Consider the following 13,880-nt stretch of genomic DNA (forward strand, 5'->3'; position numbering starts at 1 on the left):
GTATGCTTTCAAAACTTTAAGAATCTAATAGTTCCCCTGCAAAAGAAGAACCTAATAGTCCCATAAGAAAGGGAATAGTAAAAAGGGAAGAAAAACTGTACTTTTCCTTTTATGAATTCAGTATACTACCTATAACCAAAACCTCACAAAGCACACAAGAAAACTAACCATACTAAAGCAAAAATCCTAAATATGTTGGTATGAAAAATCTAGAAATACATAAAGCCTAGTAAAGGTTATTATAGTGATGTTAAGAATGGTTCACTATTAGGAAATCTAGGAAAATATTTTACTATATATTGAGTAAGTCAGCAACAACAAAGATTTTTAAAGAGGCAAAAGTATCTTCCTGATTTCTATGGCTAATAACATAAAAAATACTAACACCTATATCTAAAGTATAAGGATATTTGCAATATCATTGTTAAGTATTTTAAAATCCATTCATCAGGTACATACAATGGAATACCAAATAACCATACATAATTGCAGAATATCAGTAACGCAAGAAAAGTAAACTAAAAGAATAAACACCAAACTAAGCAGGGTGTGGTGGTACACGTCTGTAATGGGGGGGGTGGGGGGGCACTGAAGCAGGAGGATTGCTACGAGTGCAAGGCCAGCCTGGGCTACAAGTGAATTCAAGGCCAGCCTGCACTGCATAGTGAAACCCTGTCTCAAAAAAAAGAACATCAAACTATTATAAAATTTGTTCCTGGACATGTAAGATTTTACTAACAAACTTGCTTACTTTTAAAACGGAGGTAGAAGGGTAATTAAGGAAAATTCTCATTTTGTCTCCATCAGCCAAGCAGTAAGAATATGGAGGAGAGTTTAGATCCATGAAGGCCATACAAAATGGCAAATGAAAACAGTAATATTAAGGAACAGAAATGTAAGTAAAAGCCACATAAACAGGAAAAGGAAAAGTTAAACAATGGTATACACAGAAAGCATACAGGAGAAAACGGTAATAGCTTAGAGTGAGATGATGAGCCTACCACTATTCAACACAATGTGTACTCTTATTAAAACACTGCCAATGAAATACTCCGTAAGAATTCCTCATTAGGCACATTGATGCAAACTTGTAAAACCAGCTACTCAGGAGCCAGAGGTAGGAAGACTGTTTGAGGTCAGCCTGGGCAACTTAGTGAGATTCTGTCTTATATTGAAAAAAAAAAAAAAAAAAAAAGCTAGAGCTGTAGCTCAGTGATGGAAGGCTTACGAAGCATGTGGGAACCCCTAGGTCTAATCCCTAGAATCATAAAAATAAGTACGTAAAAAAGAATTCCTTGGATTTTAAGTTACACTCTTACAGCACTACTGCAATCGCTTTTCAATCAACCACTGGCCTCAAGTGAAACAGCTGATTATAGACAGACATACTATACCATGCTGCCATCTGCAGAGCAGACTTAATACTAAATTTTCCACTGAAAATATGCTGTCTGTCAAGGCACTAAGGTACACAATGAAGAGACTAAAAGAAGTGGTATGATTACATTAGGAAAAAAGAGAGACAGACCAGAGAGATGGTAAGAGTGTCACGAGACAATGTCTAAAGTTGAAAAAAATCAAGAAACAACATTAGCATATTGTTTAGCAATATGGAAAAACACCAGAACCCCAAATAAAATGAGGTAAGCAACTACCACAAACAAACAAACAAAAAAGGATAGTAGGGCTAGAGGAAGCACAAGCATAGCTGTTTTTTATCCTAAGATCCTACTATAAGAACATGTGAGACTTGTGCTAAGTTATTTTTTAAGTACTGCTTATTTTTTTCAAAATGTAATGCGTTATTTCTTGGCAGTTTTATATTTGTTTTGTTTTTAACTTAGAAGAATCAAGTATTTTTAGAAGTAAATTAATTTGACAATTACAAAAAGCAAAATATATAGGAACAAGATTTCACGTATAGGAAAGTAAAACCACAAAACTGCTATGGGGATGGCTGTCTGCTCAATGCTTTCCTTTTCCCAGTTACGGCCAACTGATCCCATGTCCCCCACCTCTGAGATCTTCATCAGAAGTCACCTCTTCAATAAAGGCTTTTCTCTGTATGTGTATTACAATATCACACTATATCTCATAAATATGTACAATTACCACATGTTAAAATGTTTTTTAAAAATGTTTAAGGATATGTAAATATTAACTAGCCTTAGTTGATTATACTCATTATACTCTATACCCAGGTATAGAGTACCTCATACGATTAAAATAATTTTTAAAATAAAACTAAACTTGCAATCATAAAAAAATTGCTAGGAGGCACCCACAAACTTTGCTCAGTAGGCAGCTACCACTGCAGCATGCACCGAAGTAGTTCACTACCTCTTTACGTAAAAAGTATACCTCATTATTAGAAAGAGTATGTTACAGTTTATGTCTGTGTGTCCCCCCCCAAAGCCTCCTGCAGCCCTGGGGCAGGCTATTAGAGTTTGAATATGGGTGTGAGAGCTACACCCGCCCTGGGGTGGATAGTTTGCATATGTAAGGGAGAGGAGGAAGCTGCTTGGGGAGATTCCTCCCTGATTCCGCTCTGGTGTGTGTGTCCTGGTAGTTACTTAGCTGTGTGCTGCCGCCCTGAGATGCAGCCCTCTGCCACGTGACACTCTGCCTTATAATCATGCCTAGTACGGATTGAAACTTCCACAAACTGTAAGCGAAATAAACCTTTCCTTCCTTAAATTTGGGCGTCAGGTATTTTGTCCCAGCAGCGAGAAAAAAGTAACCAAGACAGAGTAACACTGAGAAACTAAGTGTCCTATAAATTTCTACTTAACAAAACATTTATTAGCTGGGTGTGGTGGTGTACACCTGTAATCCCAGTACTCAGGATGCTGGGGCAGGAGGATTCCCATGAGTTCAAGGCCAGTCTGGGCTACACAGTGAATTTAAGACCATCCTGAACTATATAGGGAGACCCTGTCTCCAAAAGAAAAATAAATAAATAAATTGACAACCAACTCTACATGAGGGTTCTTGATCAGGATTTTCAAAAACACACCTTCTATTTCCTAAGACAAATTATGGCCTTCAAAGTAACTTCAGCCTGACTAAAGCCCTAGCTACTAGCACAGCTGAGTATCTTTAGGCCAGACAATGTATAAAAGAAAAACTCAACGTTATTGTACAAATTACAAAATCAGAATCAAGACATTCACTGGCTACTAAAGAGACAAGACTTGTAAGTCAATGGACTCTTTATAATGCCTTAAAGCAACAACATGACTACTGTGTAGGCCAACTGCAATTCTCTATTTGGAGTCTACTATTATTATACCCTCTGTGCTACTACATATAATTAGATATTTTACTGCAGGTATCATTTTGAAATTTTATAATTAAACTGATATGTAATTCTTGTCATTTTATAACATTTCAGTGTAACACAAATTACAGTAAATTACCACTATGTTTGCTTAAAAGGGAATTTCTACTTGACGAAATTTCTTATCACTAATCCCTTATTTATATTTTACATGACTAATATTGACAAAATATTTATATCTAAATTCCAGAATATATCTATCCTCATTCCTTTTCGCCAATAAATTTTCCTACTCTTAAAAAATAAATAAATATACATTTAGAATATCAACATAGCTTAGCACCCACGTCCACAAATACCAACAAAAAAGTTGTCTTCTTCCTAATCCAACCTGATAGTTACAAGATTCTTAAGTTAAAAGAGTACCAGTCACCAATAAAAGTTTGGTCTTTTTTCCCATGCTACATCAAACATTTCTGTCAAAATATGAAGTGACATTCATAGAATTACAAACATAAATAAACTCCTGTTTAGTATAGTTAAACTATAAACACAAGAAATTATGAACTGCTAAACTGTGATTGCAAGTACACTTAATCTAAAATTTTTCAAATTGCATCCTAAGAAACAACAAGTTCAACATGGGCGCTATTACTTATGTTCTAAAGAGATAACAATGCTAATAAAAAAAGCAGTATTATAGCATTTAAATTGCAACTGTAATAGGAATGTTACAAATTTTATCAACATAAAGTTGTCATGTATTTGCAAACTATAGGAAGTATCTATACAAAACGGCTCACCTTCATCCACAGAAAATTGACAGCTCTTATCATTGAAGAAAAGTATTTTCTTCTTATCAGGTCGGTTTACGAACAGTATCTGGTCCCCCAATGCCTTAAAGATAAAGAAAGATGCTTTTAGTTAATTCCAAATTACCTCATGATGGCTGGACAACAACAAAGGCGCCAGGCTTGAAGGACTCCTATCTTTTGTTTTGTTTTGTTTTGTTTTTGCCAGTATGGGGAATCAAACTCACAACCTTGAGCTTGCCAGGCAAGCGCTGTGCCGCTGAGCTAAATCCCCAGCCCCTGACTCCTACCTTTTAACCTTTGGTGTACCACGAAGATCCGCTGGGTCAAGTTTTAGTTTTCCAGTTTCTTTTCTGAGTAGTTCTATTTTTAAGGATTGGTATTTTAATGCTCAGAAATTTAGCAATCTTCTAAAGAATACAAAGAAACTTTTTCTAGAGACAGGGTCTGCCAGGTTGGCCTCAAATTCATGGTGATCCTCCTACCTCAGCTGAGTGCTGCCATTACAGGCATGTACCACCATACCCAGCTTAGGAACTTTTTTTTAAAAAGACAAACAATTATTATTTTGGTCCACTATACCTTTTTATTAATCTAAGATACACTGTGGGATCTTAGTGTTCTTATTTTCCATTGAAATATGTTACTACTTATCATTATTCATCAGTTATTTCCCATTATGCTTTTAAAATGATAAAATATTAACATGGAAGACTGAAGTCTGAGGCACCAGGCGTGGTGGCACACTCCTGTAGGCTGAGGCAGAAGGATTGCTGTAAGTTCAAGATGAGCCTGGGCTACAAAATGAGCTCAAGGCCAGCCTGAACGGCATAGCAAGAACCTGTCTCAAAAAGACAAAACAGGGGCTGGGGATTTAGCTCAGCGGCAAAAGCGCCTGCCTGGCAGGCGCAAGGTCGTGAGTTCGGTTCCTGGTACCGGAGAAAAACCAAAAACCAAAAACAAAACAAAACAAATCAAAAAGACAAAACAAACAAACAAAAAAACAAAAAAACCAGAAGTCTGAGGCAACTGTGACATTAAAAAGCCTTCTTCTTCTTTTCCGTTCATTTGAAAAAAACACATGTATTCCAACTTCAAAATTGTAAATTTATTTTGGATAACCTCTAACTCTGCTTTCTGCTTATTCTGTTGCTGTATAATTAGATACCTGATGGTAGTATTTTTATCGAGTTGAAACTGTATAGGCTTTTAAAATAAAGACACTTTAGGGGAGGAAAAAACCTTCAGTCTCTTCTTTGACGTACCCCAAATACTGCATCATATTTCAAGATATGAAAGACTGGATTAAATATGAAAAGAACCTTGAAGATACTGCTGAAAGAAACTGAAGACACAAATCAAAAGATATCCATGTTCATGGACTGAAGAACTTCATTAATAGTAAGATGTCAATACTACCCAAAGTGAAGAAGGGAAGGGACAGAGCACAAGGGGAGGGATGAAAAAAAATTAACATGTTATATCAACTCCCCTGTTGAAAGCAATCATTGTACTGCAAATATGTATTAATAAAAATAAAAAAAATACCATCCAAAGTGATTTAACAGATTCAATGTAATCCCCATCAAAATTCTAAAGGCATTCTTTGCAGAAATAGAAAAATCCATCCAAAACTTATATGAAGTATGCAGGGACCCTAAATAGTCAAACTAGTCTTGAAAAAAGGATTTCACACTTCATGATTTCAAAACATATTACAAAGCTACAGTAATCAAAACATTATAGTGTTGGCACAAAAATAAACCATTAGACGAATGGACCAGAAGAGAGGACCAGAAAGAAACCTTCACGAATATGGTCAAAACAAGGTGTCAAGATCAGTCAATGGGTAAAGAACAACCTCTTTACCAAATGGTGCCAAAAACTAAATGTCTGCATGCGAAAGAATGCAGCAAGATCATTATCTTACACCATATATAAAGTTAACTCTAAGTGGATTAAAAAAACCAAACTAAAATGCAATGACATTAGGCACAAGGCACAAAATCAAAAGTAGACAAATGGAACTACATTAAACTCAAACACTTTGTATCAAAGGACATAATCAACAGAGTGAAAGGCAACTTACCAAATAAGAGAAGAGATTTGCAAACCACTGATCTGAGAATACATTAATACCCAAAATACATATAAAGAATTCAACAACAGAAAAACCAATTTATAAATGTACAAAGGACATGAACAGATATTACTCTAAAGATAATAAAAAAATGTTCAATAAGCATATGAAGATATTCAACATTCCTAGAGAAATGCAAATCAAAACCACAATGACTTATCATCTCACACTCATTAGGACAGCTAGTATTGAAAATAACAAGCATTAGCAAAGATACTGAGAAACTTGAACCTCTATGCTCGCCTGGGACTACAAAACGGTATAACTACTATGTAAAACAATATGAATTTCTCAAAAAAAATTTTTAAAAATCTACCATATGTAGCAGCAATCCTACTTCCAAGAATATATATACATCAAACTTCAAGTAGACTCTTGAGCAGAACTGTTCGCACTCAAGTTCACAGTGGTATCTGTAAAGGCCGGAAGGTGGAAGCAACCCAAATATCCATCACTGGACAAGAGGATAAACAAAATGTGGTAAGCATATACAAGAGAGTATTATTCAGCTTTAAGAAGGAAATCCTGATGCATGCTACAACACAGATGAGCATATACTAAATGAAATAAGCCTATTAGAAAAAGACAACTACTAGATAATTCCATTTATGAAGCATATAGAATATTCAAAATAAAGCAGAACGGTGGTTGCAAGAGACAGTGGGAGAGACAGAAAAAGGAAATAGTTTGTTAAGGAGTAAAGAGTTTCATTTTTGCAAAAAGTAAAATGTCTGGGTATCATTTGCAGCACATATGAATATATTTGCTAGTGAGCTGAATACTTAATAATAGTTAATATATTAGGATGGAGTGCTCAAGTGCTGTCTTCAATCCCCAGCACTGCGCTGCACTACACACACACGAACACACACACACACATATTAAGCTGTAAAATATTATGTGGTTTTTACCACAAATGAACTTTTCTTTTTAAATTTTACAAAAAGAACCTCAGAGATGGCAGAGCTGTAAGCAGCAACAGATCAACCTCTCCAAGATGCCAAATCCAGACAGTGAAGAACAACTACTTGGGAAAGAGAAGGAGGAAGGTGAATCTCCAGGATCGCAGAAGTATCTGAAGGAAAGACTGAGGAGACAGAGCACAGCGCAGAGGGAGGAGGTAAACTCAACCCCAGCTCGGAGTGTGAGAAAGGAGTATCCATCCGAGAAAGCACAGTGAGGATGGGCGAATTCAGAGGCCTCCAGGGTGAGACAAGCCAGTGCAGCAGAGTGGTGGATGTTGCACACTGCAAGGGCAGGGAGTGTCTGCAGTCTAGGCAATAGCCATGTTGCCTGGAGAGAGAGGCTGATCCTTTGCCTTTTTTGAGAGGGGTCAACTGAACCTCGGACTCAAGGCAGCCACAGTTTAGCTTCGACTCAGGTCTCCAAGTGTGGAAATCCCACAGCAATTGGGAAAGCAAGGGCTACAGGAGACGTCCAGGGTTGGGGAGTTGTGGGCAGGCACCAATAGACATCTAGAGTGTTGCCGGCTGAAGACTCAAGACAAGAGCCCCATAGCCAGAGGCCAGTATCAATCTGAACTTTGGTGGAGTTGAAAACACCAGATTTGGTACTCTGTCCCAACCCTACTGCAGGTTTGCTGGGGTTATCTAGCGCCCTACCCTAATTCTGCTGTAGACTTCTGGGCTCTGACTTGGATGGACACTGCCACAAAATTGTAGATACCTCAAGATAACCACAGGCTTGAAGTCACAAAGAAATTTCTTCTTTTCTTTTTTTTTCCCCCTTTGGTTTGGGTTTTTTTTTCCTGTTTTATTTTTGTTTTCATTTTTTTTTTTTTTTGCTTTGTTCTTATTTTTTCCTTCTTTCTCTCCTGTCTTTTTCACAAATTTCCCAAAGCGTCAGTAATCTTCCTTTCCCCTTAGCCTTGCTTCTAATCTTATTTTTCTTGTGCTTCTCTGTATTTTTCCTCTTATCTCTTTTAAATTCTCTCCATTGAGGATAAAATCTCAGTTAAGTAGATTTTTACTGTATGTAACTTTCTGATTGGTTTTAGATTTTGTTATATAACTACAAAGCTTCTACCTAATGTTAAAGGTAGTGAATTAAGGCAACCCATTCAGGACCCCTCCTGTCTCTCAGGAGCTATTCCTATTCCCCATTTCTATGTCTCATTCCTCTTCTCCAAAAAAATTTTCCTGCTCTTAAAAAAAACAGTGGCAAATTAATAGTTTCCATAGTTGGTCATTTTCTGGACTGTGCTTGATACTATTGGTAAAACTGGTCGGACCACTTTAGCAAAGTGATTGTTGTGATCAGTCATTCTTCCTTGTACGCCAACACTGAGATTGTCTGGGAGTCATAAACAATATCATTGTCCAGTACCAATAAACTAGGTACTAACCTTTAATCCCTAACAATCTGAAAAGGCATGATCTTAGGATAGACTCACAAGCCAAAAGCCAGCTACATGTAGAAGACATCTCTGAAAAGTTATCATCTCCTAAAGAGGTCTCAGTACTATACCAAAGGTACACCACAAGCAATTAATAAGAAAAACACACAGAAAACAAATAAACAAAACAGAAAATGAGAAAACATAAAAGCAAGATACAACCCCAGACCTCCAGCTCACCCAAGGCAAATCCAGAGGTAACTGAAATGGAATGAATCAAAAGCCCCCATTTCTGAAATGGTAGCAGCAGAAAGAGCAAAGCAGATGAATGAAGTTCTAGGAAAAAAAATCAAATCTCAAATAAGAAATAATTGCATATTAGGGGCTGAGGATATAGCTCAGTGGCACAGCACCTGTCTGACAAGCACAAGATCCTCAGTTTGATTCCTAGTTCCAAAATAATAATAATAATAATAATAATAATTGCAAAGTTTACTAAAGAGATGAGAACTACCATGAAGGAAATGGCTAGTGAATCTAGGGTAGATGCACATACAAAAAAATAGATCATCTTAGGAAAGCGATAGAAAACATGAAAGCACAGCGCAGGACAGAACTGGAATCTATAAAATAAATTCAACAGATACCCAGATTAAAATTTCTATTGCAAGTATATCCAGCAGAATCAACCCATGTGAAGATCAGATCTAGAAGACAAGTTTGAGGTTAGCAACCACCAAGTGAAAGACTTCTTAAAAACAGCAAAGGACCACTAAAAAAACAAAAATTAATCTAACAGCTGCTAGATGGTATGAAGAAAAATAACATAAGATTAATCTGAATGAATGAAAAAAATCAGAAGAAAGCACAAAGGACATAAAAAACTTGTTCACAGTATAGCAGAAAACTTCCCAAGCATGGAAAAAGAATTCCACTTACAGTCAGATGAGGCATAGTGAACCCCAGTTAGCCATGATCAGAAAAAAAAAACTATGCCAAGGCACACAATAGTCAAGATTCCAGAAACTGAGCACAAGAACAAAACATTAAAAGCTGTTCAAGAAAAGAAACAAAACTCCTATAAAGGAAAACTCATCAGAATCATAACACAAATCTTTCTCAACACAAACCCTCAGGTCAAGGTTTGGAGTGAGGTATTTCAAGCACTAAAACAAAACAACCTCCAATCCAGATTTGATTTACCTTGCAGTATTATCTTTCAAACTTGGAGAAATAAGACATTTCCATGATAAAGAACACGGACAAATTCATGACCACCAAAGCCGCACACCAAACCAGCACCCCAAACACTTCTGAAGGATATTGTAGAAGACAATGAGGACAATTCCACGAACCTCAATGGAATGAATCCACCAGGCAAAGCTAGGAATTAAAAGGGAAAGAAAGGAAACAACAGGAAATTAACATGATAAAGATAAATCAATACATATCAGTTATAACCACCAATGTTCATGGTCTCAATTCCCCAAGCAAAGAAACAGACTGGCAGGATGGATCAAGAAACAAGATCCAACAATACACTGCACACAGGAAACACATTTAACCCAAAAAAAAATTCATAAAGTTAAAGGGTGGAAAACAATACCTCATGCAACACAAACCTGGAGAAAAACCGGGAGTAGCTATTCTATTTGCAGACAAAATGGATTTCAAGTCAAGACTAGTCAAGAGAGACAAAAAAGGCCAATACATATTTGTTAAGGGAACAATCCAAGAGGAAGAGATAATAATCATAAATATATATGCACCAAACACTGATGCACCCACTATATAAAATAAACATTAATTTATCTGAAAAATCCGGTAAGCACTAATGCAATTTTAACAGGGGACCTTAATATCCCACTGTCACACACCGATCAACTAGACAAAAAAATCAACAAAGAAATATGAGAGCTGAACTAAATCTTTGAACAAATGAACTTTGCAGATATCTAGAGTGTTCTACCCCACAACAGAATATACATTCTTCTCAGCACATAGGACTTTCTCCAAATTAGACCACATAACTAGCATGTACATGTTCAAGTACATGCAAAAGAACTGAAATTACCCCATGTGCATTATCAGATTGTAGTGCAATGAAACTGAAAATCAGTGGCAAAAGTAACCACAAGAACTGCATACACATGCAAATTAAATGAACACCCTCCGGAACCACCAATGGGTCACAGATGAAATTAAAGAAATTAGTTTCTGCAATTAAACAACAATGCAAATATGGCATACCAGAACTTACCAGATGCAATGAAAGCAGTACTGTGAGGAAAATTTATAGCAGTAAATTCCCACATCAGAAAAACACAGCAAGCTCAAATAAATAACCTAATGTTCAACTTCAAGCTAGAAAGGTTCTAGAAAAAGAAGAGCAAGTTAAGCTCAAAGCTCATACAAGGGAGGAAATTATAAAGATCATAGCAGAAATTAATGCAACTGAAACTAAGAAAACCATACAAAGAATCAATGAATCAAAGAGTCAGTTCTTTAAAAGAGTAAATAAAACTTAGCTAACTTTATCAGAAAAAGAAAAGACTCAAATCCATGCAATTAGGAATGAAAAGGGTAAAATCACAAAGGATCCTGCAGAAATCCATACCTTATACTCTAATAAGTAATAATCTATACTCTATGTAAGTATATAATCTATACTCTAATAAGATAGAAAACTCAGAATAAATTGACAGATTCCTAGACATATACGAATTACCAAAGCTGAATCAGGAAGATATAAAAATTCTAAATAACCCAATATCAGCCAATGAAATTAAAAGCAGAAAACTACGAAGAAAGAAAACCCCAGGTCCTGATGGATTCAGTGCTAATTCTACAAGAAATTTAGAGAAGATCTAATGCCAATACTCCTCAAACTCTTCAGTGAAATTGAAAGGGAAGCAATACCCTCAAATTTATTCCTGGAAGCAAGCATTACCCTGATGCCAAAACCAGAGAAGGATTCAACCAAAAGAGAACTAGAGGCCAATCTCCCTAATGAACATAGATGCAAAAATCCTCAATAAGATAGTGGCAAAAATTACACACACACACACACACACACACACACACACACACACAGCAAATCATCAAGATCACACACCATGACCAAGTAGGATTCATCCCAGGGATGTAAGGATGGTTCAACATATGGTAATACATTGAATTAACAGAAAAAAACAAAAATCACATGATCACCTCAATAGATGAAAAAAAGCATCTGACAAAGTCCAACACCCATTCATGATAAAAACCCTACAGAAAACTGCAATAGATGGCCTTTATCTCAATCTAATAAAAGCCATCTATGCAAACCAACAGCCAGTATCACACTAAATGGACCCAAACTAAAAGCTTTCATTCTAAAAGCAGGAGCAAGACAAGGATGGCCAGTGTCACCATTCTTATTCAATATAGTTCTGCCAAAATTAACCAGAGCAATTACACAAGAGAAAGAAACAAAAGGAATAAGGATAGAAAAGAAGTTAAATTATCATTATTTGTAGATGACATGATACTTTACATAGAAGGCCCCAAAAACCCCACTGAAAGATTTCTAGAATAACCAAGTTCATAGTATAGCTAGATACAAAGTCAACACTCAAAATTCAACACCATCCTTGTACATAACAAACTCATTGAGAGAGAAATTCGGGAAACAACACCTTTCACAATAGCATCAAGAAAAATGAAATACTTAGGAATCACTCCAACAAAGAAAGTAAAAGACACATATACTGAGAACTACAGTACTCTGAAAAAGGACACTAAAGAAGGTATCAGAAAATAGAAAGATACCCACTTTTCACAGATAAGCAGAAAACAATATTGTGAAAATAGATATACTGCCAAAATTGTTTTTGTTCTGTTTGTCTTTTTAAGACAGGGTTTCACTATGCAGTTCAGGCTGACCTAAAACTCACTTTGTAGCATGGGCTGGCCTCAAACTCTCAGCAGTCCTAATGCCTCAGCCTCCCAAGTGCTGGGATTACAGATGTGCACCACCACACTTGGCCTCCACCAAAACTGTTATATACATTTAACACACTCTCAATGAAAATACCAACAGCATACCTCACAGAACTAGAAAACACAAATCCTAAAATTCATATGGAACCAGAAGAGATCTAGAATACGATAAGTAATTCTGATCAACAAAGGCAAGGCAAGGGCGTCACAATGCCCAATTTGAAGTCATATTGCAAAGCTACTGAGATAAAAACACCATCATACTGGCAAAAAAACCAGGCCTGACATTCAGTGAACAGAATAGAATATGCAAACAATTCCAAGTAGCCAGGCACTGTGGTACATACCTGTAACCCCAGCACTGGGGAGGCTGAGGCAGGAGGATTGCCTTCGATTTCAAGGCCGGTCTCAGCTACACAGTGAGGTCAAGTTCAGCCTAAAATGCATAGCAAACCCTGTCTTCAAAAAAAAAAAACCACAACTACAAGCACACACTCATCTACCCTATCTTTGACAAAGAAGCCAAACACCTTCACTCAGAGAAAGATAGCCTCTTTAATAAATGGTGCTGGAAAAGCTGGCTCTGCACATGCCGAAAATTAAAATTGGACCCCCATCTTTCACCATGCACTAAAGTCAAAATGGATCAAAGATCAAAACATTTAAATCCGCTTGAAGACAGAATAGGTAAAACTCTTGAGGACAGTGTACACAAAGACTTTATGAATAAAACCCCAATCGCACAGGAACTATCACAAAGAATCAACAACTGGGACCTCACCTTATTAAAACACTTTTGCGGGGCTGGGAATTTAGCTCAGCAGCAAAAGCGCCTGCCTGGCAAGCGCAAGGTCATGAGTTCGGTTCCCGGTACCGGAGAAAAACCAAAAAAAAAAAAAAAACAAAAACACTTTTGCACAGCAAGAGAAACCACTAGCAGAGTGAAGAGATAACCCACAATGTGGGGGAAAAACATTTGCCAGCTCTTCTTTAGACAAAGGATTACTATTGAGAACATATAAAGAACTCAAAAAAATCAGACCTCCCAAATTTGAAGGCCCAATTCAAAAATGGGGGGGCTGGGGATTTAGCTCAGTGGCAAAAGCGCCTGCCTGGCAAGCGCAAGGTCATGAGTTCGGTTCCCGGTACCGGAGAAAAACCAAAAAAAAAAAAAAAAACAAAAACAAAAACAAAATCAAAAATGGGCAGCTGAATACATGCTTCTCAGATGAAGAAATACAAACAGCAAATAAATATATGAAAAAATGTTCAACACCATTGGTCATTCGAGAGATGCAAATCAGAACAGAG

The 13,880-nt window shown here is 36.7% G+C and overlaps 1 protein-coding gene across 1 annotated transcript in view; it reads right to left on the reverse strand.

Moving 5' to 3' along the window:
- The window catches only part of Gtf2e2 (general transcription factor IIE, polypeptide 2, beta 34kDa), a gene marked incomplete at its 5' end in the record, with an annotated part of 79,911 nt that overhangs the window by 15,346 nt on the left and 50,685 nt on the right, over window positions 1–13,880 (reverse strand). The window contains 1 exon segment of the mRNA XM_013521493.1: window positions 4,084–4,177. Within this exon segment, the coding sequence (XP_013376947.1) occupies window positions 4,084–4,177 (94 nt within the window).

Source organism: Chinchilla lanigera, unplaced genomic scaffold (assembly GCF_000276665.1).
Source record: "Chinchilla lanigera isolate Chin_1 unplaced genomic scaffold, ChiLan1.0 scaffold00062, whole genome shotgun sequence".
Classification (NCBI taxonomy): domain Eukaryota; kingdom Metazoa; phylum Chordata; class Mammalia; order Rodentia; family Chinchillidae; genus Chinchilla; species Chinchilla lanigera.